The sequence below is a fragment of the Aotus nancymaae genome, unplaced genomic scaffold (assembly GCF_030222135.1).
Source record: "Aotus nancymaae isolate 86718 unplaced genomic scaffold, 86718_ANA_hifiasm-v0.15.2.pri h1tg000002l, whole genome shotgun sequence".
In the NCBI taxonomy this organism is placed as follows: Eukaryota; Metazoa; Chordata; class Mammalia; order Primates; family Aotidae; genus Aotus; species Aotus nancymaae.
Genome location: NW_026988413.1, coordinates 21,853,138 through 21,880,000, shown reverse-complemented (window position 1 = coordinate 21,880,000; position 26,863 = coordinate 21,853,138). Strand labels below are relative to the sequence as shown.

General features: G+C 34.2%; 1 protein-coding gene across 7 annotated transcripts in view; it reads right to left on the bottom strand.

The window, feature by feature from the left end:
* CNOT4 (CCR4-NOT transcription complex subunit 4) overlaps positions 1–26,863 on the bottom strand; it is a 144,094-nt gene that overhangs the window by 18,017 nt on the left and 99,214 nt on the right. For 5 of the 7 annotated variants that reach the window (XM_012465727.3, XM_012465731.3, XM_012465728.3 and 2 more), the window contains 3 exons: positions 19,061–19,118; positions 16,774–17,023; positions 15,057–15,554 (listed from right to left, as the gene is read on the bottom strand). In XM_012465727.3, the coding sequence (XP_012321150.1) occupies positions 15,057–15,554; positions 16,774–17,023; positions 19,061–19,118 (806 nt within the window). Of the gene's footprint in view, positions 1–5,747; positions 10,204–15,056; positions 15,555–16,773; positions 17,024–19,060; positions 19,119–26,863 lie in introns of those variants that run through there. The other 2 variants (XM_012465733.3, XM_012465734.3) reach the window with 1 other exon arrangement.

The following is a 26,863-nucleotide window of genomic DNA, read 5'->3' as shown; positions in this document are numbered from 1 at the left end:
CACCACTGAATTCCAAGCTGGGCAACACAGTGAAACACTGTCTCAAATGGAAAAGAAAGAAAAAAGAAAAGAAAAGGAGAGAAAAGAAAAGAAAAGGGAAAATTCAGTCCTATCAGGGATCCAGTAGAAAAATCATACAGGTGGTGTTCATTAAGATCATTAAGATTTAGTCATGACCTCCCTGCTAACTGTGGTAAATTACATGGAGAAATTTTTTTTGTCCAAAGAAAAAGAAACTGGATAGAGAGGTGAACACAAGCTATCAAGAGACTCATAATAGTCAACAGTTAAAACCTGAAAGTTTGTTATAAAAAAAAGGTTGCAGGGCTTTGTGTGTTTATTTGGAGATTATCTAAAATCCTTACTTAATAATATGCTTCATTTCAATTAAATAGTCATCTACCATTTAAAATGCAGGTGAGGTCTTAGGAGTTTACATCTATCAACACTGGCCAGACTAGAAATCGAGATATGTTACACTTGTCTGGAACCAGGGGAAGACTACAGGTAGATTAATTAGTAAATATTAAGAGTTTAGAAGGAAAAAGATGCATACTTGGCAGCAAATCTTACTCTAAATGGGAATTGGGGGGAGTCGACTATGTGTGTATATATGTGTGTGTGTATATATATGTGTATCAGCAATCCATAATCATTAATTTTAATAGAAACTAACATTTTTAACAGAGAAAACCTGTGTGGAACTATGGCTGTAACCAAACACTCAGTTTAAGGCCAATGAGAAAACTTCCTACTTGGCTGATGAAGAAGTCATAACCCAGGGAATCTTTTAACTTTAGATGCCTACTAAACATATAGATGTAATAAAGAAAAAAAATAAAAATAAACAGCCGACAGACTTCTTGCAAATGCCAATATATAACATGACAATGTTTTAAAGCATCCCACTAAAGTTCTAGATCACTACTTTCTGTTCCATATAGAGAATTTCAGTATGCAAGTCTGATATCAGAGTGTAAATGCTAGTGCAGTCCTTGCGCCAAGATCTCACTATATTAAGAAATAGTGCTAGGCTACAAAAGTTGATTGCAGATTTCTTGCATTTCTTCTTGGAGATGGTGATGGCATTATCATCTTTAAATCCCTGTGGAGCTCTCCCTGTTTCCTTATGCTGAAAACAACAACTTCCTTCATTGGAAAAAAAAAAAAAATCAGCAGATATGCTATCATTCTACATGGTGTAGCACAGGGTAGCTCTTCTTCAAAGATGAATCTGAGATCACACCTTTAGTATGTATGTAATACATTTTGGTGCATTGCTATAAGGTTTTTTCTATTCTGTAATATTAGAGATGTCACCAATCTAGTGGTTATGTGTTGGCCCCTAAATTCTCTTTGGCACAGCAGAAAAATCCTGGGTAAATTAAACTCCACCTCTGTTTTACTCTTTTAGTTCTGACACTGGTAATTATGTAGTTACCATAAGTTTATTTTAAGAGTACCTGCAAGGTTACAATTTTTTCCCCTTCTAAAGTTACTCCAAGATCACTGGGTCACATTTAACATAGGGCAGCCTTGAAAACCTACAGAGCAGCTTTGAAATGATAACAGCTGCCAGCTGGTGGTCATTTTGAAAGCCTTCAAATTCATTGTTTGCAACGATATTCACAGTTGTAAGCCCTTGACTTGAGAGAACTACTATAATTAAACTGTAAGACACAACAATGTTTAGAGAAGAGAGAGATTCTGAATCTTAAAAGTTTTTTCCTATAACACTGAAATTTTTTTAAAGTAGGAAAAAAAAAAAGAAAAAAGAAAAGTTTTTTCCTCCAGTGAGTTACATGCATGAAAGCACATTTACATGGTGAAGGCTAAAGAAACTTTAAATTGTTGTTAGAATGTGACTATAGACAAATCTCAATCCTTTGGAGCCTTGTTTATTATCATCATTGTTATTACTTGGTCTTTAAAAGAAAGATTGTTAAAGGCTATGTTATATTTACTTATTCATAGCTCTGTAGTTTCATGATTCCAATACAAATCATTTTTGAATGATCTTTTCCTTGGATTTTCCCAAAGACTGTGTCATTGATGGGTATCCTAATAGTGGGATTGGAATTTGATGAGAAAAAGCTATGAAATACTTGTTCAGAAATAACATGACCAGGGTGAAGTGGGCACCAATATCATAACCTTACTGCATTTAAATAGAGTCTTTGGTTCCTTCAAAAAAATAAAAAAATTGGAGAAAGTCAATAAAGATACAGAATTTATCCTGAAGATATGAATTAATCAGAACACAGCAGGAATAAATACATGAATAGACATAGGTCATAGGTCACTGAAATGACCTGAGACATCTTCCTCTGCTACATTCAAAAAGGGGAGGATTTAACTGAAAACTGCTTTATATAAAAATACACATTCAACCACACATGCATAAAGAGAGCTAGGTTTGTGGTTTACCTTTGCTAAACAAACTCTTTCTTACATAATGCTAATTAAATGTCATGAAGACAGTAAGACTATTACTAGCATTTTAAAACTATTCAGAGTTGCTTCAAATATTTTTACCACTCAGAAAAGCAAATCTCCTAAGTATCTCTTGCCTAGGGCTCCTTGCATTGCCCACCCCCCAACCTTTTTGGAAGGGTGTATAAAACTTGCCTGATTCACAAGCTTAAGTTGTAGTAGTACTGCCATAGAGAAATATGGAATATTTTAAGGTTTAACATTTGCCTTTCAGCCTACTGGGTAAAACACAGAGTTTAGAAGAGCTATTAACAAGGAACAGGCTAAAATTCTTATAGCAGAATAGGTTATTTATTCTGCTATTTTATCATTGAGATAATTAAAGAATGGTACTGGGCCACTGCATCATACACTTTAAAATAATTAATTGTATGTTATGTGAATTTCATCTCTATAAAAAAGAAAGGTAGTGGGGTGAACTAATAGCTTTATAAATTATATGAGAGGAAAAAGCATTTTGGAATGTTGCTTTGTAACAGCACAATAGTGGGTCTGAGCACCCAACAGGAGCTGGAATAACAAAATTGTTTTAAGCACAGTATGTTCCAGGGTCAGCCTGGAGCTTCCAGGAACCTTTAGAATAAAGGTAAAGTGGGCTAAGACAGGGAAGTCAATAGCTGCCTTAGGAAGTGTAGTCAAGAGGAACCTGGAGAAAATGAACTGGTTATCAAGGTCAACAACTTCAAGCTGTTTTATGGAACATCGGTGTACTTCAGTGCAATTCTCAAGTGGCTTAGATTGTTTAGGCTTGCTTTCAGTTCTAGGTACCTAAATTCAATTTCTCTCTAACTCAAACCTAGAGAAGACTCTCTAAAAGACCAAGAAACAGAGTAGAATCTCCTTAATGGATCTTGAATTAACAAGAGTGATTCTTTGGAAATAGCCCCTAAGAAGTGGAAGGCTAGTATGACCAGCAATGTTAGGTGGCTCGATTACAACTCACAGAAGCAAATCACAGGGTGGTAAGGAGGTCCAAGAAGCAGTGGCTTCGCAATCCATCAGTAAGCTTTCACAAACAGAGTATTCTTGAGCAAGATTTGTACTTGGAAGCATTATCCTTTTTAAATGTCACAGTTGGTATTTCAGCTGACATATATAGAGTGAGTTTAAAACTATTTTAGTATTAGAAAACTCAGGTTGCTTCCAAACTAGGAATATTTACTATTAACTGACTAGGAGAAAAAAACAATACACGACAACACAGTTGGACCCAGGCGACTGGGGCTTCCACATCTGTGGAGTCAACTAACCTCAAAAAAAAAAAAATATATATATATATATATATATATTTTTTTTTTGAGATGGAGTTTCGCTCGTTACCCAGGCTGGAGTGCAATGGCGCGATCTCGGCTCAACGCAACCTCCGCCTCCTGGGTTCAGGCAATTCTCCCGCCTCAGCCTCCTGAGTAGCTGGGATTACAGGCACACGCTACTGTGCCCAGATAATTTTTTTGTATTTTTAGTAGAGACGGGGTTTCACCATGTTGACCAGGATGGTCTTGATCTCTTGACCTCGTGATCCACCCGCCTCGGCCTCCCAAAGTGCTGGGATTGCACACGTGAGCCACTGTGCCTGGCCTCAAATATATATTTTTAAAAATTGTGTAATTTCTTAAGCATGCAAGTTTTGTCATTAGTCTCTAAAAAACTATTTACATAGCACTTAGATTGTAATAGGTATTAGAAGTAATCTAGAGATTTAAAACATACAGCCTCCCATATATGTGCAGGTAGGTCATATGCAAATACTGTACTATCTTATATCAAAACTTGAGAATACAAGAATTTTGCTATCTGTGGAACCAATCCCCTACAGATACCTAGGGATGACTGCATACAGTATCTTCACCCTGCTCTACTACTTCTTCAGTAATTCTTTCTGAAAGGTTACCTCTTAAGTATACAAAATACAAGAAACAAGAGGAAATTAGCCCAATAATTTGTAGATTTTATTTATTCATATAGTACATTCTCTTTGGGGGAAATTATCAAAATATTTTTAAAACCTGTTATAATAAAATTTTTAATTTCTCTCTACTCTTCACCAGTACATTACTTTTAATTCTTATTTGATAAATGAATAAAGCAGAATGACCTAACCCAACTATGTAAGAAGAGATACTTTCCCATCATAGGTGGAAGCCCATGTTCAAAAAAGCTTTCCAGTTTGCCTGTGAGCTGGGAGAAGCTACATCACCTGTAATATGGGCTCCTCAACTACCAAACTCATTATATCCCATACCTAATCCCTCTGTCTAAATCTTTCACAGCATAAATAACATTTCTACCAATCACTCACACTTACTGGGACTTACTTACTTACACCTGTCTCATCTCTTCCCTGGCTTTTCCCGGTCCTCCTCAGCACTCTGCTTCCATGTCCTCCTACCTGCTTCGAGGAAGGAAGTTTTCCTTTGATCACTTTCAACTCACAGAAAACCTGACCCAGGATTCCCCAGGTACCCAACTGCGGATTCATGGAATTGCTTCCATGCTTTCTACAATTCTCTCTCACATAGTTTGACTTCCCATACTCATGAAAAGACTGGAGGAGAGAACACAAGGGGTTACAAAAGCCAGGCTTCTTTCCAACCTCCAGCCCTCTCCTTTCTGTGGTTCTCCATCATCATTTAGCATTGAGTGGTTATCACAGTGACCACCGTCTCCTAGTTGTCATGCCCTTAACAACATTAACATGTCCTTTGTCATCACCAAAATCTAAAACCATTCAACTCCCTTCCGCATCACTCACACCATTTGTTCACAGGAAACTGCCTTAATAGACTCTTCTTGGCACAAGATTATGCATTTCAATGTGGTCTTCTTCAGTATCTCTTTTTCTTTTTCCCCTTCTAACCAAACTCTCCATATTTGCTTTTTCCACTCCTGATGCTTTGTGTTAAACCAGAGGAACATACAAAACCATATATATTTGAACTTTAAATATCTTTAAGCTGACTCTTATCTTTACACAGTAACTATTTCTAATGCATTTCTGGGCTTATTCTCACAGAGCACTTTTTTTTTTTTTTAATCTCCTTAACAGGCTCCCAATTCCACTTACCCCATTTTCAAACAATAATGCATTTTAATAATGACTGATATGACACCTTTCATCAATTCTCATCTCTTTCCCGAGGTTCTTCTTGATCTTACAAATCACAAAGGAAAATATAGCCCACCTCTCTTAAGCTAACCCACATACTCGTCTCAGGAGCTTATCTCTTCCCACCACCTGAAGACATCTGTTATTCTACTGAATAAGCCTATCTTCTCTTCAGCACTGTCAATCTCTTCCTTTCAATTGGCTCTGTATGATCTGCCTTTAAATATTTAGGTTCTTCTATTCCCTTACATTAAAGCAATGCCTCCTAAAATCTACCACCCATCTAGTTAGCATCTTGTTTTTCTTTTCAACTTTGTTGTCAAATGTCTTAACACTACGTAGTCAATGATTGCTGCATATATATTCTTGACTTTTCTTCATGAATCCTAAAAAGATGGGCCTCCATTCTGTACCTTTCTAAGAAAGTTACATTTTGAAAGATCACCAGAGATCTAACCAAATCTGATGGCCTTTTCTCAGCTCTTATGCTTTCCAATTTTTAATTCATAGTTCTTCTCCATTCCAACCTCTACTGTTCTAGTCTAGGCCAACTTACTTGCACTGGCTGGCCAGCAATGGCATACTATTGGAATTACTTTCTAACTGGTCCTAACTGCAATCAAATCTGTTACCCAATTGCTCTTTTTCTTTTTTTTTTTTGAGACAGAGTCTCGCTCTGTCATCAGGCTGGAGTACAGTGGCACGATCTCGGCTCATTGCAATCTCTGCCTCCCAGGTTCCAGCAATTCTCCTGCCTCAGCCTCCCGAGTAGCTGGGACTACAGGTGCACGCCACCACACCCAGCTAATTTTTGTATTTTTAGTAGAGACAGGGTTTCACCACGTTGGGCAGGCTGGTCTCAATCTCTTGACTTCGTCATCCGCCCGCCTCAGCCTCCCAAAGTGCTGGAATTACAGGCTTGAGCCACTGCGCCCGGCCCAATTGCTCTTCTTAAAATGCTACAATCAAGCTACAGTTTTGCAAAGAACCTACAGTTCTCTACCACTGACCATATTTGCATCAAGAATAAACTCTGCTGGTTTTCAAGGCTTTAAGCACACTTATCCAAGCTAACCTGTACCTAAATACCTCAGCTGATTTTCTTACTGCTCTATCCCAACCCCTATAGGCCACTGTAAGACTTCAAAGCAGCTACGATTTGTTCCTTTCTCTGTCTTTCTGAGGCAATACCTCTGTGAGAGCACCTCCTTATGGACCTGTGTCACAGCAGACCAGAGCTCTGGCAGTCTTCACAGTACTTCGACCACCATACAAACAGAAGTCATATCAGTGGAAATGTGTACAGACAAAATGCATTAAAGTTGTTTTCTTTAAAGGAATACCTACATAGAAGGGTTTACTTAATTCCTAGGATACTAAGAGTAAGAGACATGAGCTCACACACACATAGAATAATGAATGTATGTCTTTCCTATTAAGATTTTTTTCACCCCCCTCCAAATTATCATAAATTTTAAATTTTGAAATATAAGTATTCAATACCCTTTGTTGCCACTACCAGAGCAGTTACTGAGAGATGATAAATAATAAAATGACTCTGGACTGCTTTGGTGGTTCCTGTGATTAAAATATTATCAAGAGCTAACCTGATAGAAATAATGTGAAATATAATTGTCACTAGAATTATCCTTGATGATAGGGTCTGTATTTTATTCAACCTTATGTCGCACAAGATCTAGTTCAAGTCACTATACAGCATAGGTACTCAAATATTTAATTAATGCTTTGTCGAAATAAGGGGAGAATATGCAAAAGTAATGTGAAAAACCAAAACTCAATAACAGAATGAAAAGAAAAGCATTATTAGTCAGAAAAATATTTTCTAATGGAATCTTAGAGAAAATAAAGAGGCACTTATCATTCATCATACAACTAAAATCATTCAGTACAGGACTCTATTCCCTACAGTGGCACTAAAAACATTTCAAGGCAGTTGTTCTTTTTTTTCCCCCCACGGGAGAAGGGTATTACCAAATCCTTGGCAAATTGAATAACTATGGATCTTCTCCCCAGAGGAAAAATGGACATATGTACATGCACATAAACCCACAATTTTGTATGTACTCTCAAAAGTCTGGGCTCCAGGTTAAAAATTCCTATCTTAAGGGAAAAACTAGTCACTTTATAAAGGTTAAGGATGTAAAAGTATATTAAGTTTTCCTTGCACATGATGCATCATGAAGGAATTTAACAACAACCAAAAAAACCTGAAGCTTTTAAAGAGTCTCTCATTCTTCTCCCATTTTGGTTTCAATTTGCTTGCTATGGGAAGTGGTGGCTGCTTTTATGTGATGTGCTTTAGTGTAAAATTAATTATGACTACAATTTTAAGACTTTAGCTTTTTAAAATATATATTCAAAATATTAGGTAAGCAAGGCTTACAAAGAAGGTCTAGGAATTACAAAGTGGGTCAAAGATCACGTTTAGCCATTCTACGCAAAAATTCAGAAGTTAAAGTCTAATTGCCCAAAAAGTAGGGGTGGGAAGGAGAAGCAGGCAGGGAGATCGTTTTGGGATTTTATTTAGGGCTCTGGCAAATCTGGGCAAATACTTGATGATTTTTCCCGCACTGGCTATGAATGAGAAAGGAAAGAAGCCTCATTTAACAGGTATGTCTCTCAATACCAAGGAGCAAATGGAGCTAACCACTTGCTATGACTTTGTAAGAAGATCCAGACCATGAAAGTCTAATGCTGAAGGCTGGAGAAAGCTTTGAGCTAGTAAGCATCACTACAAGGAGCCAGCTTTTGTTGTAATAACAAGGCCCAGGAGCCTCAGCCCCACAGGAGACATGTGAAGTCTTGGCCTCTTACAGCAAAAATGAAAACCATAATTAAATTAAGCTATAGTAAAAGGCTGATGTTTAATAAGTCTACAGTATTTTATTGGTATTTTCCAAATTGGCAATGTTCTTGTAATGTCTTAAAATCACTTCTAGATAAAAATTAGAGATTGATATTTATGCAGAATTTTACAAAAATAACTTAAATGGCTAGACAATTACCTGCTTCTACAGCCTCAGTTAACCAAATCTAAGGATATCTAAGAATAGATTTTTGTTTACCTCACTGTACCTTGGGATAAAGTCATTTAATTTGTCACATTATATAGAAAGTAATCCAATTTTATATAGAGGTAACCTTGAAAACTCCAACTTCAACATGACTTTAAGTATCATCTCCTAATGACATATTCTATTATTATTATTTTCAATCTCTAGGCTTCTTATTTTGTATTCACATTATCCCCTTCCATATTTTAACAAATTAAAGCATACCTTTTATCACAATGGCTAAAATCTCAAGAGGAGGTGTGACTTTCCCTTTCTTCCCAGATGCTTCATTTAGGCAGAGTATGGTCATATTTTCTGAATCAGCTTTTGTTCACTGCTCAGAACTAAGTACAGTTTCTTTTCTTTTATTATTAGTTTAAAACTATTTCAAGAAACGTGTTTTCAGAAATATCACTTCACATTATGTCCTAATAAAGTACTCCACTATTCTCTTGATTAAAATTACCTGTTACAATTTAGGTGGCCTAATTTTAGAGGACACCCAATCTCTTCTCTTCTGCCTTAGTCTCATTCTGGTCAGGTACTTATAATATTATCTTATTATCACATTTTAATTACTAAGCAATGAAATTTTCAAGACAATATCCCACAGAATTATTGTTTGTTCAGTAACAATGTTACACTACTATAGTTGCTTCTCACATACAAAGTTTACTCCATATTCAAGTTTCACATAAGTCAACTATAAACTGAAGTTCTGTTTTTGAGGCATTTCCTGGTATACTAGGCAGTGCATTAGAAAAGAGATTATATTGCATTTAGGCTATAATAATTATCTTTCAACCATCTATGCATAATTAACAACCATTCAAAAAGAAAGTGCAAAAGTGCAAAAGAGAGAACAAAACAGTTTCTACACACATAATGCATAATATAGGACATAAATCTAGACAACTAAAACAATCGCCAACAATATCCTTCTGAGCATTAAATGACACCACCAATTTTGTTTTATATGTATTCTTTCTTCTCAAGTATTCAAAGAATAGACATTATCTTGTTAATTTCCAAAATTTTCAGATTAAGATATTATCATTTTTTTCACAAACCAGAAAACAAGAAACTACCATTACCTTTGTATAATTTTTCAGTAACAGAGCCAAAGTAAGAAAAATTCTAGCTAATCTCACCTGGGAGCTTAGTACTACAAGTTTATTTTTATGAGTTAGAAATAGTATCACTCATGAGAAACAATGCCAAAATCATTACACTAATAAATTATGTTAAAGGCCTAATGAAGAAATACTTCACCAACTAGGAGGTAACACGCTAGTTGTAGGCATAAGGAACGTTTATATTGTCTCTTTTGGGTGTATACATTAAATGCAAAATCAGAAAGGAATCATGCAAAAATCCAGTTGCCCATGCAAGCTCCCCAGAGTCTAATCCTCTCCTCTCAGTTCTGTTGTCAGGCCACAGTAGTGTGGAGACTTGTAGGCTGCTGTCCTTGTTGTAATGAATGGGAAGAGGCTGACAGTGGCATGGTCGAAACCTTCACCTCTTCTTCCCCTGTGGAAAAGTCAGTCATGGTCTAGTTATGGGTGACTAGATTTGTTAACAGTCCCTTTAAAAATGATTTCAATATTTGGAATACTGTTACATATATAAAATACATGCTTAATGTTTGGAATCCAGGTGTGAAACAAGACATGAATTTTAAAATATAAACGTATCAAGTACCTGGAAAGTAGTTATATTCTAAATATATCCTTAGTAATATTGTGTCAGCGATAAGAATATAATAGATTTAGATTATAAATATACTACCCTCCCCCCTAAAAAAAGATCAGGAAAGCCATTCTTTTCCAAGCCAATTGGACCTCTTATAGATACTCCTAGTAAATGGTAAAAATAGTATTTTGTGAAAAAAATTAAACCTTGATTTACAGAAGTGAAAACTGATTTTTAAAAGAGGAAAATTATAAATCCATGTTTTTACATAAATTATGTACTAGAAAAAAATGAAATAACATATAAATATTAACAGTAAATTAACATACAGCATCTGAAAATTTAAGTTTATCTTTGAAGTAATTGAAAAATAGTAAAATGTTAACAATAAAATGATCCAATTGACTGAAAATGAGATGACTACTTCTGGGTCAGAGAACTATAGATGAATGAGTCAGTTCTCCTGATTGTAAGTGATAATTATTTGACAAGTCACTTGTTTCACACATGACTCGATTCGATCAAGTCACTGTTAAAACAGTTCATATAGAAACAAAGAAAATTTAAAGAAAAATGCCCTCTCATAAGTAAAGTATGAATTAGCAAAAACATTAAAAAAAAATCCAGTCCTGAACAGTTTCAAATATTTTTGACGTATATCTTGAAACAACAATGCTTATTCACTTATGTTTTCCAAATAATTTTTAACATCATGGAATAAAAACAACTTGGCAGTTTTTTTTTTGAAAAACAAATCTGCAAAATTACATTTGAAATGATAACTGACAAAGCAGAAAAAGAGTCTGTCAATCCACAGAACAGGTGATTTTGTAGTTTTTCAGTAAATTGGCAAAGATTCTTATAAACCCCAAGTACATAGCAATGAGGCTGTGTAAAGCAAATTTTAGACTTGAGTTCTTGGTGAGAAAAAAATGGTATTAATGAGGAATAAAAAAGAGACTGATTTCTATCAAGTCGATAAACTTAATTCTATTTTGTAACAATAGGCCATATACCCCTCAGCTGGGCCAATTTGACTCATGAATGCACTGTTGATAAAAAAGGGACCTGCAAGTGTGTGAGAGCAAAAACCAACTGCCACGGGAAGAAAGTCAAGTTAAAGCACATGCCAGTGATCTTCATTTCTGAAGGAGGGCATCATCGTTGTAGTGCAAAAATATTTCCATTATTGAATTTGAGATCTAAGTTCTTATCCTAATTCCACTACTAACTGAATGTGTGACCCTCAACAAATTATTTAAGCTTTCTGGAACACAGCTTTGCTATTCCTAAAATGAAGAAATTGGACAAAATAAAGTCACTTTTTAGGACAAGGTAAATCACTTTTTAGAGAGAAGGCACATTGTTCCAATAATAATAAACAAAAAAAATCTGAATGAATTTACTACAACTGCCCATGAATCAAAATTTCCCCCAAGAATATATCTTTCAAAAACCTTTCTAAACTTAGTAAACCAAAAGCTGCTAAAAAGATTTAACCTAACTAAGGAAATAACTACTAATTTTAAACACAAAGTTTTCAATTAGCCCAAAAAAAAAAATAAATAAAAAGGAAGCTGCATTTCTGTCAAACCTCTGGCAACTGTTCTTCCCATGATAGGTTTCAGATATATCAATCTTCAATAATTAACTGAACAAACCAAAAATAAAATTTTAAGTTACAAATATATAGTAAGTAGACATTGTATTTGTATGACATGTAGGTGACCAGGTCCCACTGAAACAAGTATGCACTCTCTCCATTACTGAAGCACTTAGTGACAGCTGCCCTGTATAAGGTATCATGGTAACTGCTAGATGATACAAAGTTGAATCCTTGTCACTAGTTCAACTCAGGTGCAAGTGATTTACAACTGGGGTAGGGGTTGTAGATATTACCTAGGTATTAAATTGCTTCAAATTAGACATAGCTAAGATGTAAATAGTTTTCCAAATTTTCACTTTCTGTCATTTCTAATAGTTACTGAAAATCTTCTGGCTACAATTACACAACTATTCTGCTCTGAGGCTCAGCACATTCAGTTTCCTGAGGTATCTAACAAATATTTATAATCCATGTGAGGATTTGAGTGTGTAAGACTCTTGATAAAAATTTTGGCACATTAAAACTAAAATTTCTCTAGTCATCAGAGCCTTAAAAATAACCTAATAATAAGCTTAACCATAAGTCACCATTCAAATACCAAGCAAGTCTGCAGAGGCCGAAATTGAAAATCCAAAACTCTCCCCACCCCCTACGAAATAGAACAATGATTCAGAACCTAAAGTTGGTGACTACATTTTTAGCATATCCAAAAAAAAAAAGAAAAAAAAAAGTTTTAATACTCTATGGTTGAGTATATGGTAAAAATTTTAGAAATCAAAACAAAAACCACAAAGATAGGACCATGATTTAATGCCACATTTTTTCCATAAAGCATCTACTTTAGATGAAGATTTTAAATGAGTAACACAAGGACAACTAAACTCACAAATCAGTGATTTCTCATTACCAGTGTGGCATTCCCAGAATAATTATTGGTTTGAAATATATGGGTTAAAACTGCTCTTCAGTGCTAAGGGATAATATGATGACTATGAAATTAGAAGAAAATCAAAGGTTGTCATGTAATAAGTCAAATAAAAGCACAGAAAGAAGATAGCTAATAACTAGAATCCCACAAAGGCATCCTACTTCCTATCATACCAAGTCCATGCCATTTTGCCTCATTGTCAGAGTTTCTCATCTTCTCATTCATTATATCTATACAATTTAAGAAGCACCTCCTGTTATAGGAGGTAGCTGTATTGCTTCTCAGTGTAATGGCATACTAATTCCTGCCTCTGTGCCTTTATTCAGGAGGTTTCCATCAACATAAAGGGCCTTTTCTCTTCCCCTTCTGCAACCCAAATCTAAGATATGATAGTAGGGATCAATTCCTACTTCTTCAATGAAACCTCCCCAAGAATTACAGGCTACATTGACATCTCTCAGATTCCAGTACCACACATATAGTTACCATTTTCATACATAATTTTAGTCTCTTCAACTATATGGCAAAATATGTGGAAATCGTATCCATATCTTAAACTTCTTTAATATTTCCCACATGGCCTAGTTCATTGATGGGCAAACAGAACCCACATATTCACTGTAATTGGCCTAATTTTTAAATGTTTTGATGATTTGGGGGGAGTGAACTTTAACTTTTAATGAATGCTATAATCAATTATGAGATACACTACTAGTAATTAAAATGACACATTTCTAAATGATTAAAGCAAAGTAAAATGAAAGAAAATTACATTCTAATATGCTCTCTTGAATGGAAGGAAATAAAAGGAGTATTTGGAACTGAATACACTGTTTCACAAGTAAGTATCATGTAGAAGAAGAGGACTGAAAAATGTCACTCTGGGTCGCCTACTAACTACCTTAATTAAATGAACAAATATGAGTCCCATCATTGCGCAAGTTCACTGCATTAGATGCTACCAAGCTTATGTAAATTAACTTCACTGTATCAATGGTTAATTTCACTATGTCAACAGCCACAAACTATACTCTCTTAACCTAGCTACTTGTCTAGAACATGAAATGTTGTTCGTCCCAAAGGGAATAGAGATAAAGAACTTTGAGAGATCTATGTAAATTCATCTATCAGCCTTGCTAAAAATAAGAGAGTGAACGCCTTGCTGCTGGTAAAAGCACCCTATTAAGATAATACTGTGCCATGCCATACCTTAAAGATTATGACAACGGATAACAATAAATGGTATGAATTATGTGAAGAACTATTCTAACAGAGTGAGAAACTATTATATTCTACTTGAGAGAATCATGATTATATTTCACTTGAGAGAATCAGGAGAGGAACAAACTTTTTTTAAACATCATCTCTAAGTCAAAGTTAAATGAGAATACTATTAACAAGATACTTCATCTAAAAAATGTTATATAGAATCTTAAAACCCAAAAGTTCTGAAACCTTCAAGGGTAGCAGTACAAAACCAGAAGTATTTTGGCATCAAACTTATATTACCTTACATATACTTCATATTTTTCCCCAGAAATAAAAACATGGCAGATCAAATGGATCTGGCTTGAACAATTTCTCTTTCACAAAAGGTGCATGTCTGTGACATATGATATGCTTGTAAAACATTAATCATCAGAGTTCTCAAATACTTTATTTATAGCTCAGTTTTGATGTGTGTTTATGTGTGTATCAGTCAAAATAAGTAACTGCCAAAAGTAGGTCGAGAGTGGCTTTATCCCTCTTGCTCTTATTAATTATCCTTAAAAAAACTTTTTTTTGAACCATTTTACTTTAGAATCTAAAATCATAATTTTCACCATGGTGTTAGACTTTATAGCACCATAATTTCAGAGACCATTTTCTTCTTTTTCTTTTTGCATTGATATACCATACGAAAGTCTGGTAATTCTCCTATTAAGTAAAATGCTTCCAAACAATAACTAAGTATAATACTCCACCATCCTTATAAAGCTCAATATTACAAGGCATCCATCTAATGAAAATCATATTTTAGATTATGATAAAGACTAATCTTTCATAGAAATTTCCAAGACATTAGTACTCTGTTATTCAACAGTTTCTTCCCTATCCACCCAACAACTTGAAAATATGAGTAATTCAAAAATTCTCAAAGGCTTTAAATGAACCTACCTGCTACAGGGATCCCTCCCAGACCTGTGTTGTGCTGTGGCGGGAGATTCAAGTCCAAGAAATTACTATTTGAGGTGGGGTTTGCTGTGTGGTTCAAGTGCATGATGCTATTGCGTGGAAAGGCCATCCAAGGATAGCGGGCTGCCTGGCCTGGAAAACTGAATGAATTATAAACCGCTCGGTGCTGCTGAAATTGAGGAAACCTCTGGGGCAAGACTGAAAAGGTACTATTGAGAGAATTGGCATTTGTAGGTGCAGCAGGATGCAGGAATCCAGAGCCTGAACCTTTGGCGGTTGTAGTGTGTGAAGAGGAGTTCTGAAGAGATGTGGGCGAAAGGGAAGGTTGGTCTTGAACGGACAGTTCCTTCTCAATCAGGTCTGCTAAGGCTTTTCGAGTGACATCGAAGGGATCAAAACCCAAGTCATCCTCTGGTTGTTTAGAAGAACCAAAGCCAAAAGCTGCTTGCCAGTCCGTAGAGGATGATACTGGGATTGTTTCTGTTGGGAAGAAAAATAGTGATGAATATCAAACACATAGCTCATTTTCATATTTAGTAAGTATCTACTGCTGCTGGAAAAAAAAATAAGTATCCACACTACTGAAAGCTAAACATGTCATATTACAAATTAAGTATGTGCAAAATCTATGTGACTTCTAGCACATATAATTACAAAAGGCCTTATGTACTTCCAGCAGTTACTTAATTCTCAAGCTACTAGTTTCAAAAACTGATTAATATAAACTGATTTTGCTAATCAAAGGAAAAAATTTACTTGACACTCAAATTATACTCTCAACCATTCATAATCAAATCCAACCAAAGTTATTTCCACAAAACAAATATCATTTAACAGACTTTAATTAGTAAAGTTTATTTTATAAATGTATTTATCAAAGTATGAATAATTTTAAATATATGCTTTCTATACTAAGACAATATCTAATTTAATTTAAAAGTATTTATATTAATTCTTATAGTCTTTTAGAATTTTCTGCTTCATAGGTACTGTTGTCAATGTTACTTTTATGCCACCTTTCATATTAATGAGAAAATTTAGAAGGGATAAAAATGGAAATGGCTCAAAAATGCCAAAACATAAATGTTACTACTAAATAACTTACATCTTTGTCAGCTGGGGATGGAAAATCTTAAATGTAACTACAAAAATACAAATCTCATTAAAAATATAAGTCCTTGCCAGGTGCAGTGGTTCATGCTTATAATCCCAGGACTTTGGAAGCTAGGTATGAAGATCGCATGAGGCCAGAAGTTCAAGACCAGCCTGGAAAACATAGCGAGACTGTCTCTACAAAAAATTTAAAAATTAACCAGGAGGCTGAGGTGGGAGGATCACTTAAGCCCAAAGTGTGAGGCTGCAGTGAGCTGAGATCACGCTACTGTACTCCAGCCTGGTTGAGAGAGCAAGATCCCCATGTCCAAAAAATAAAAATAAAAATTCCCAAAGGAATAAGTTTTTACTATTGGGAAAATAATATAACCCTTTACTTCTGGAGAAATCTTTTAACATAGTAATTTCTGGGTCACACGACAATGTATCTAACCACCTAATTCCATGTAGTTTAAATGTTTACATTTTTATTAAAAGAGAAAAGAGAGGCAAAAGATGAAAATATATCCGCTAATGAGTTTCATGTTAGTCTGTAAACAAAATGTTAAGAGCATAATTACTAATACTTGGTACTACTGTTATATACCTGATGTGAAGAGGCTCTGTGGTTCTGGTGCTGTAGGCCAGTCACTGGATGTCTGTGGGGAGCTGGGGAAAGGAGGAAGCCCACTTGGGATAGGGTTGGGATGGCGAAAATTGTCTGAGAACAACGACTGTGACTCTGTTACTGCCCCTTCAAAAGGGGACCGCGCACTGTGATTAGATGAACTGATGGGGATGACTGGATTGGATTTTGACAAACCAGGTGGTGGTGAAGGCGTATCACTGTTAGATATCTGAATAAAAAAGGAAAACAAATAATAACTACATGTTTATACATTTTAATAAGGCACAATTAAAAGGTCTGCAACTAACTGTATTAGAATAGTGCTTTGGAAACTGTAGTACTTGAAGACTTTTTAACGAAAGCATGGAGTTTCAGAGAATCAATTAAATCATTAACTTACATATATACTCTGTAAAAAAAAACTAATCTCCCTGAAAAGACTAAATGAGTCTCCTCTCTTTTTATAACTTTCTCTCACTTTACAAAGAAAAGAATATTTCTCATTCTGGGATTTTACTATAGTATTTTGCTCAAGAGTGAAAACTTTCCAGATGCCAAACACAAATTATTAGAAATACATGGACTGGCGGTAAGAGAGTAACTGACTGTAATGACTATATCTTTTGCATGCTAAGTAATTCTCAATATTACAGTTTTCAAGAAAATTAGAGGAAGAGCTAATCAAGTTGTTTCCAAACACATCATTAAAAAGTTTTATATAATAAATCTTTGTATGATTCTTAGGTATTTAATTCAGAGGAAATTGAAAGACTTGAGTGATACTGATATAATACTCCTTCTTCCATTTACCTATTTATATGAACAAAATAAAATGTCTCAACACTTACATCTTAGAAAAATAAAAAAAGTGATTAGATTGCTGCTGAAACTTCGCACTTTTACCAAAAAGTAACATTCATCCAGTGATACATAAAAGCTAATTTTAAAATGGCCCTATTCTTCATTAAAAGATGAATTTCCAATATAATTTTACTATATATAGTTATATATATATATTAAACATAAATATAACAATGTTTCATGGTTTTAAAAATCAAAATCTACATTTATGTAAATGCTGTCACCTCAATATTACTAATAAAATTCAGAAGACAAAAACTGGCATTTGAAGTCTGTGACCGTAAAAATATTTTTATTTCAATTCAAAAATTTATATAAAAAAAAGTATATGAAAAGCATATACTTCTTTCAAATATATATATATATTTATTTTTGAAAGCAGTATATGCTTTTCAAGCAAAAACTATATTGCATTAAGATAAAACTCCATTATAACAGAAAGAGAAAAATTAGTTCACAGAAAAAAATAATGTAAAACTTCTGATTGTTAAAGGAGAGCATGTATTTTTTAAAATGGATGACAGGATAATAAAATATATGATCAAAACATGAGATATCAAAACATTACATTTCTCAGATACTAATATTTCTAATATGCTGGAAATCCTTTGCAACTACTTTTAACCCGTAAAAAATTTTAATGTGCAACTAAAATATAAAAGGGATATACAGATTTCCACATTCTTTTACAAAATGTGTCAGTAAAATGTTTGGAAAAGCATTATATTTTAGATCTCTAAGTTTTTCACAAATACTGTGAAGGACTGGCTACTCTTTAAGGAAGGGACTAAACTACATTTATTTTACCAATTTAAGAAGGTGTATAGAAACTCAAGGAGTGAAAAACTAGTAAAAAAAAAAAAAAAAGTTCCCTGAGCAACAAGACAAGATGACACAAAGCATGCTCTAATGGTCAGCACTCCACTCAGTTTCATAGTGGATTCAACTTTGAACAGCTTATCTGGTTCATCATTTCAAAATTGATAGTCATTTGGGGGAAATAAGAGGGGAAACTGTTAGGGACAAATACACTGACTGAAACAGAAAATTAAAGTAGACAGCAAGAGGAGTATGTGGTAGGAATACAATTCTAAAAAGCAAGAACTCAGATGGCATGCTAGTCTGGGACCATTTGGCACAGGGTCAAAAAGACCAATAACATTATCAGACTCTAAAGATAATAGCATCTGGTCATAATGATAATTCTGAGTCATTAAAAAAGGGTTAAACTGTGCTCTATATGTTCTGGAGAAAAAGGCTAATTATAATATGATTAATAAAGATGTCCATCAAAAGTGTTCTTAGATTGTGTCAGTAAAGTATTTTTAGAAAATTCACCTGCATGGAATACCTTGCTTTTGGAGTATGGCAAATAAAATCAAGTGATATTGCATCCAAATCTTACCTGCTGGGAATTATCACCATTCCCTATACTGAGAGAATCTGAAGGTTTGTCAATGGGGCTGTAAAAAGAAAACAAATCAAATAAAATCAGACTAAAATCATTTTCTGACAATAAAAACAAACTCCTCAAAAGCCAAAAAAAAAAAAAAAAAAAAAAACAGAAAAAAAACAGACACTTTACTATCTTAACAAACGTTTATTGAAGTACTGAGAAGTAAAACATTACATTAAATGTGAGGACACAAAGAAGTACAGGTTGAGCATCCCAATCCAAAAATCCAAAATCTGAACTGCTTCAAAATTTGAAACTTACTGCACACTGATGTGACACTCAAAGAAAACTGGTCACTAGAGCATTTCAGATTTCAGATTGTCAGATTTGGGGTGCTCACCCAGTAAGTATAATGCAAGTATCCCAAGATCCAGAAGAAAAAAAAAATCTAAAATCCAGAACGCTTCTGGTCCCAGGCATTTTGAACTAGGGATATTCAACCTGTATAAAATCTCTATCCTTAAGGAACTTACATTCTAATTAGATGCTCCAAAAACAATGGGCAAAATAATAGTTTATAAGGGGAAAAAAGGTATTGCTTACAATTAATAGATCAAAGGTCTAATCTATCATTTATTTTTGTGCATATAATAAATACATTCCCTTTTTCAGTTTTTGAAATAATACTGACTTTTTCTAGGTGCTTGACAGAGGGCATAAAAGTTATTGAAATATTCTCTATAGATTTTTAAGAGCAATATATTTAATATTTCTATACACTAATCATAACCCTAGAGAAGGCATGTGAAATGAGACAAATGAAACACATTTGTGCAAACTACTGATTCTAACAAAAACATTAACATTTTATTTTCATATAGAGAAAATGTAGTATCATGGTAAAGTAAGAGAATTACTGACATCAAATTCATTTTATCTTACCTGACTTAAAGACAAAATAAAATCTCTATAAGCACTGCAAAAGTGTACTGACATCATTCCTATAACTAACTTTATTTAACTTAGCACACGAACAAAAATAGTCATGTGTTGCTTAATGATGGGATACATTTTGAGACGTGTTGGTAGGTGATTTTGTCATTGTGGAAACATTAAAGTGTGTACTTACATAAACCTAGATGGCATGGTCTACTACACACTGAGGCTTTATAGTGCCTAGTGTTCTTAGGCTGCAAACCTGTATAGCATGTTACAGTTTTGAATACTGCAGGCAAATGTAACCTAAGGGTAAGCATTTGTGTATCTAAATATATCTAAAAATAGAAAAGGCACAGTAAAAAAGTTATTTATAATTATATTGGACCACTGTTGTATATGTGGTCCATCTATTATTGACCAAATTAACACATTGTTATGCAGTACATGACTGTACCATTACTCAAATGTGTTGTTCTGATATGTGTAAGGAAAAAAATTAAGATTTCAAATTTCTTAAAATTATTTTATTTCCTGAAAATATATACAAGTCCCCTTTCAAAATGGTAACTTACTGGTACCATATTTAATTGTTCTAAAAAAAAAAAATCTAACAAGGGCTAGCACCCAATCTGAACCCCAGGTGCATCTTCTGCAGACATTGCCATTTGTTCTTGATTATAAGCAAACAGATTTGAAATTTACTTGAAGAGCATTTTTACTTATTATTCATAAAATAGCAATAAATCAATGAATATTAAGTAACATGGGTAATGCAAACAGTTTAAAGACATAGCCCTGAATTCACTAAGTTTAGAAATATTTGGAGAAAGGAAATAAGTGCACAAAGAAGACAAGTGCAAACAAACATTAGCCAGTGCTTTTATCAAATGAACTGTTTAAACAAAAAAAATGCCATAAATCTTTAAAAGAAAGCAAAGCTACCACGAGTGGGACAATTAGGGAAAGTTTCCTAGGGGAGTTCAAATTTAAGTAGGTCCTTAAAAAGATTTACCCATCAGGAGAAGAAAGAGGGAAAGGGGAAAGAACAGCATTAAAGGTAGGAATAGCTTCTGTGTCAAGGGTCAAAAAGTCGGAGACAGTGTTGGGAGAGCTAAGTAATTAGTTTAGCTAACATATGGGATAGCTGAAATAATAATGGAAGGTAAAGACAGAAAGGTAAACATAGGTTACACTCCAGAGGCCACAGAAATGACCTAAATAAGCAGTGTTTTAGAAAGATTAATTTGGTGGCGGAACATAATAGTGATAATCTGAGATAAACTTGCACTATACTTAATACTATGGTAACAAGGGCTTCAAGCTGAGAGAAAGAGGTAGTAAGAGAAACAAAAGGCTACAAGAAAGATATCACAAAGGACAATTTCTAGTGTCTGGATCTTGATTCACCTTCCTAGCCACCACCCAATTTAGCATTTCCATAAGAGCACTAAATAATAATTTTCAATATAAATGAGGTCTTGCTACTGGCTGGGGCAACAAATGAAAATATTACATAAAAAATAAATCTTAAGGATGTTTCTGGATTACAACTAATTAGAATAACTTTTATCACCTTGTCCACCATCCTAACTGCAATTTCCCTAACCACTGATTCATAACACCTTATGCTTTACCTGGGAAAATTTTATCAAAGATGTTTAAAAATTTGTAGATTATGTTATCTAGCCAATAACAGCTGCTGAAAAATCAGGATTATGGCAAGAGACCAGTAAATTTATGTTCTACTCAGTTTTACTATATTCTTCTCGATTTATTTTAACAATAACTAACAAAGGAAAAATAAATGAAAAGCTTTAAAAATCAAGATATAACTAGAAATTATTTTATTTTATATGTGGGCTATAACAAGTCATTATAGATACACCTGATATTATATTAATAAGTGGAGCTATCAGTGGAAAAGAAGAAAAGAAAGATAGGAGAATCCCTGAAAATACATGGGTAACTCCAATAGAAAGAAAAAGTACATTTACAAATTCCAATTAATGTGAACTCCTTGTTTCTCTAACAGCTAGAGAGAAAAGAGTTATCTTGAGACTACTACCAACAGGTCAGAGTCCTCACAACTCCACTGGCATCAGATGTAGAACTTCCTTCCCCATTAAGCACTGTGTTTGCTTAAGCTGTGGTCATATTAATAAATTTGTTTTACTTTCAGCATCCACCCACCCATTATTATGCCAAGAGGGTAACTGCTAAGAAAATGAAAACTTTAATAAATACCATATTTACTCATGAAGAGACACCTATTCCATGAAACAGACTATTCCCTGGTCAAAAATTGCCAGGTTCAAATGTTATCAGATATAAGAATTTGGGTGCACTAAGATAAATTGCACAGGGCTTTTTATTTAAAAGCAAAAATAAACCTACAGCTTTTCTTAAATTAACCTCTTTCTACCACACTAAACAAAATTACTTGCATTTTGAAGCTGAAATTCTGTTGTTCATTCCATTTCAATGAGAGAGATTCTTTTAAAAAAAACCGTTTGTACAGCATAAAGCAGTGGGGCAGAAGCTGCCTAGTAAGGGAAAAAGCTAGAAAGGTGTTTGAAAATTTAAGATATCAATTCTGTCCTCAAGGACATAATCAAAGAAAAGCAGATAATATAAACTGAACTAAAACAAAGACTGATAGAGGCAAAAACAGAGGTTGACAATCATCTCTGAAAAGGCTAGGAGTTGAGAAGACTGACTACACCTATACTTCACTCATACACTGAAACTGTCATGATGCTAAGAGAAAGGGAAATCAAGATGCTGAAGTCCATAAATACCATGCAGTTCATTGAAAAGTACTAGATTCAAGTGGGACTAAGAAGTACTAATAGCAAATCCGGCCTCATAACACACTCATAACACAATCAAGGTATTCCAAGGAGGCAATGTTGTATGTATAAATCACTATAGATAAAAATTCAAAAACATAAATTTTCATACAAGTGATCTCACTATTTTTTTTTTTTAAGTTTCAGTCCCAAATTGTTTTAAAAAACCATGGTGAAACTATACTTTTTTTTTTTTTTTTTTTTTTTGAGACAGTCTCGCTCTGCTGCCCAGGCTGGAGTGCAGTGGCATGATCTCAGCTCACTGCAACCTCCACATCCCGGATGCAAGTGATTCTTGTGTTTCAGCCTCCCAAGTAGCTGGGATTACAGGTGTGTGCCACCACGGCCAGCTAATTTTTGTATTTTTAGTAGAGGCAGGGTTTCGTCATGTTGGGCTGGCTGGTCTCAACCTCCTGGCCTCAAGTGATCCACCAGCCTTGGCCTCCCCAAGTGCTGGGATTCAGGTGTGAGCCACAGCACCTGGCTGAGATTACATATTTCTTAGGAGCAAATATTTGTAAATTAACCCAAAAATGTGACAGAGCTTTTTAAAATACATATACACACAAAATATATACATATTTATTTATTTAAAGTAAAAAGTATATATCTAGACTCCATCACTGGGAATTCTGATTCAATTAGTCTAAATTGAGGCGTCTGGCATTTGATGATCACTGCAACAGAGAAGAGGAACACAATGAAAAGGCATCAAGACTCCTCAAAGTCTCTTGAATTATTAGATTTCACAAGTAGAAGGAATCATTAAAATCAAATGTAAATACTTTGTTTTACAGATAAAAAAATCAAATTAAAGACTGTCAGCAAACAGGTAGTCACTGACACAGCTGAATCTCAGTTTGGATCTGTGGATGTTCAGCCAAGTTTTGCTTTCTTCTAACTTGCCCCTAGGGTAACGCTTGAATTTTACTTTCTTTCACTACTTCCGTAATGGTGATGCCAACCAAATTACTAAGCATAGTCTCATGATTGCTTTTAAAAATTTGCAACATAAACCAATTACACAGTAGAAGAATCAAAGAAAAAACATTTTCAAGGATGGGCGTGGACTAAGAAAAATGTTAGCAGAATTAGTTCTTCTGCTTACCAAATGCAGAAGAAAAATAGTCCAAGTGATTTATTAATTTTTACTTACATTTTAAACATAAGATAAAATTTACTTACATTTTAAACATAAAATTTACATAAGGATAAAAGTCAATATAACGGACATTTCCAAATTTCACTGTTAGGTTACTATCTATACAAATAAATACTCATTTTGCTTCTAAATTAAATACTCATATCTATATTCATTTCAAAGAATCTATCTTAATTTTCCTGTTTATCAGAGTCCCTAAGTAATTCTGAGATATTTTTAAACACTTGCTAACACAAAGGATATATTCAAGTTATCAACAGGTAAAACTTGCCTTTACAGAATATACTTTGACACAGGCTTCAAACATACATAAACATTTAAAGTATTACTTTGCTACTGAAACATGGCCATATCTAAGTGGCATAATTAGCTATTAACAGAGCAAGAAGCTGGGTGCAGCAGCACGTGCCTATAGTTCCAGCTACTCAGGAAGCTGAGGCAGGAGGATCACTTGAGCTCAGGAATTAGAGGCCAGCCTGGGCAACACAGCAAGATCCTGTCTCTTTAGAATAAATTTAAAAATAAAAAAATAAAAGGGCAAGAAAATATGCTTCATTAAACCTAGAATGATTGTAGTTATGTAAATATGATTTTAATTAGAATTCCCTCATAACCCCATGACCTACTTAACATGAATGAAAATAAATGTTTTGATAACAATTAATAAGTACAGAGCATTAGTTTTTAATAATAAAGTTGAAATATGGACATCTACTATAGTAAACATATCACAAAATGTGGTAACCTTTCAAAAACAGCAAGTCTCCACTTACTCATTTTAATTTTGTATTTCAGTAATACACTTAATCTTTTTAAAAGATTTAAGTTAAACCTAAACACACAGCTTCTTACTTGCTTCACTTTTATTCTGGGAAATAAGGGCAAACACAACCCTATCTCTAAGTGTTCCTCCCCCACACACTCATTCCACCCCACCCTCTGGAACAAATACTTTAGACAAGTGGTTCTAATTCTTTTTTGTCTATATTGGACTTAAGTGGGGCAAGATACCCCAGTTCACTTATTAGTTTTCCATTGTATATGCATATGTGCACTAACTCTGTATATAGCCAAATATAACATAGGAAGAAAACTTTTTAAGAGAAAAAAGGAAGATTCTGAAATATAAACTCAGAAAAATCTAGTAATACACTGATTTTAATGTAAGTATAAAAATCTTAGCAACCTTTAACTCATTTAATTTACTAGTCTGTTTCTCATGGCTCCTGACCATACTTTGAGAATTACTGCTTTATTCCACTCCTGAATTCACCTCTAATCTATCTACAGGTTATCAACAGACCAGTGCCCTCTATACCAGTATTTAATAACTATTTTTAGGTCAGTCCTCGCTCAACAAAAATGTGCACACATGCAAAATTCTACAAAAAATTTCAGTGTTCACAAATATCCTTAGGCCTATTCATAATCTAACAATCTCTGCTTGAGACTTTTTTCTACAAATCTATGAACTACACCTTTTCTAAATGTCAGGGTATGAGAACAGAATTCATACAGTGACCACTCCCATTCTGCTGAATAAGGTATTTTAACTATACCTTTAGTATATCAGAGATTATACTTGATTTTTGGTGAGAATATAGCTGTATTTTTATTTTAAAAGATGTATACTCCTTCTCAGATGTAATAACAATTGATAAATTCTCATAGAAGTTTCCCTTTCACCATTTCTCTAGCTAACCCATTACTGCCACCAATCTGTGGCTCAGGGAAAGTTTTGCTAAAAATAACATTGATTCCTTGGAATTTACAATCAATCCCCTGTATCTGTCTTAAGGCAATAAGCCTCAAGCACCAGAGATTTTCAAGATCAAACTACATACAGTTATGGCATGGTTTCATTTAAATGAATTTAATTTATGTTTTAAAAAGTTTTTCCTAAGTGTTGCTCTTAAGAATTTTACATCTTCTACACTGAAGAGTGAGAGAATGAGGTGAGCTTGGGCTTTAAACTGACAGAGACTTTGGTCCGAATATTGTCTACTGCTTATTTGTGTGGGATACTGGTAAAGTGTTTAAACTCTCTGAGACTCGGTATTTTTACCCGCAGTAAGAAAACAATATATACCACACAGGCCTACTGAGGAGATTAAATGAACATAGAAGACTCAAAACTTTTATTCCACCCTCCTTCCACCTAAGTCTAAAGCTGAACATCTCCATTTCCTCAGTGATGGCTTGTTTCAGCCACAATATCAAGTCATAACCATTTACAATGAGTGATCTGCATACCCCATAATTCTTGTAACTAGGCCTGCTCACTGTCTTGGGCACAGCAGCCTACCTAGTTACTATTCCTTTCACAGCTGGTACTTAAATAGCATCTCAATCTAAATGAAGATATTTCAAAGCCCCAAACTTAAAAACAATAAAATATCCAGTCCTTAAGCATCATTACTGCAAGGCTTCATCACTTCCCTCTCTCATTACTTGTATTCATCATTTCAAAGCAACTTATTCATACCACATATATAGTTTAAAACTCATTATGACTGATATACTCTCAAATTCATAATAATGAAGGGGAACAGATGACAAATTCCTTTTTTAGAATTTTCTGCTCACTAGGTGAAAAAGGAATAAAACATATTATAGAAAAATTCACTTACTAACATATATGTGTTCAGGGGACAATGTCAGAGAGTTCAATGAGGATTAATAGCTACGGTACTCTTAAGATTTGTACTCTGGCTTAATTGAAAATAAGAGAAAATCACATTTTAAGCTTAGGGTCTCAATCTAAAAGGTTCCAGACTTTGCTTTCTTGCAATTCTTCCTGTAAAACTGCTACCCACTATCTAGGAATGCCAAGAAATGTGAAAATGAAACCCTTCTTTGAGT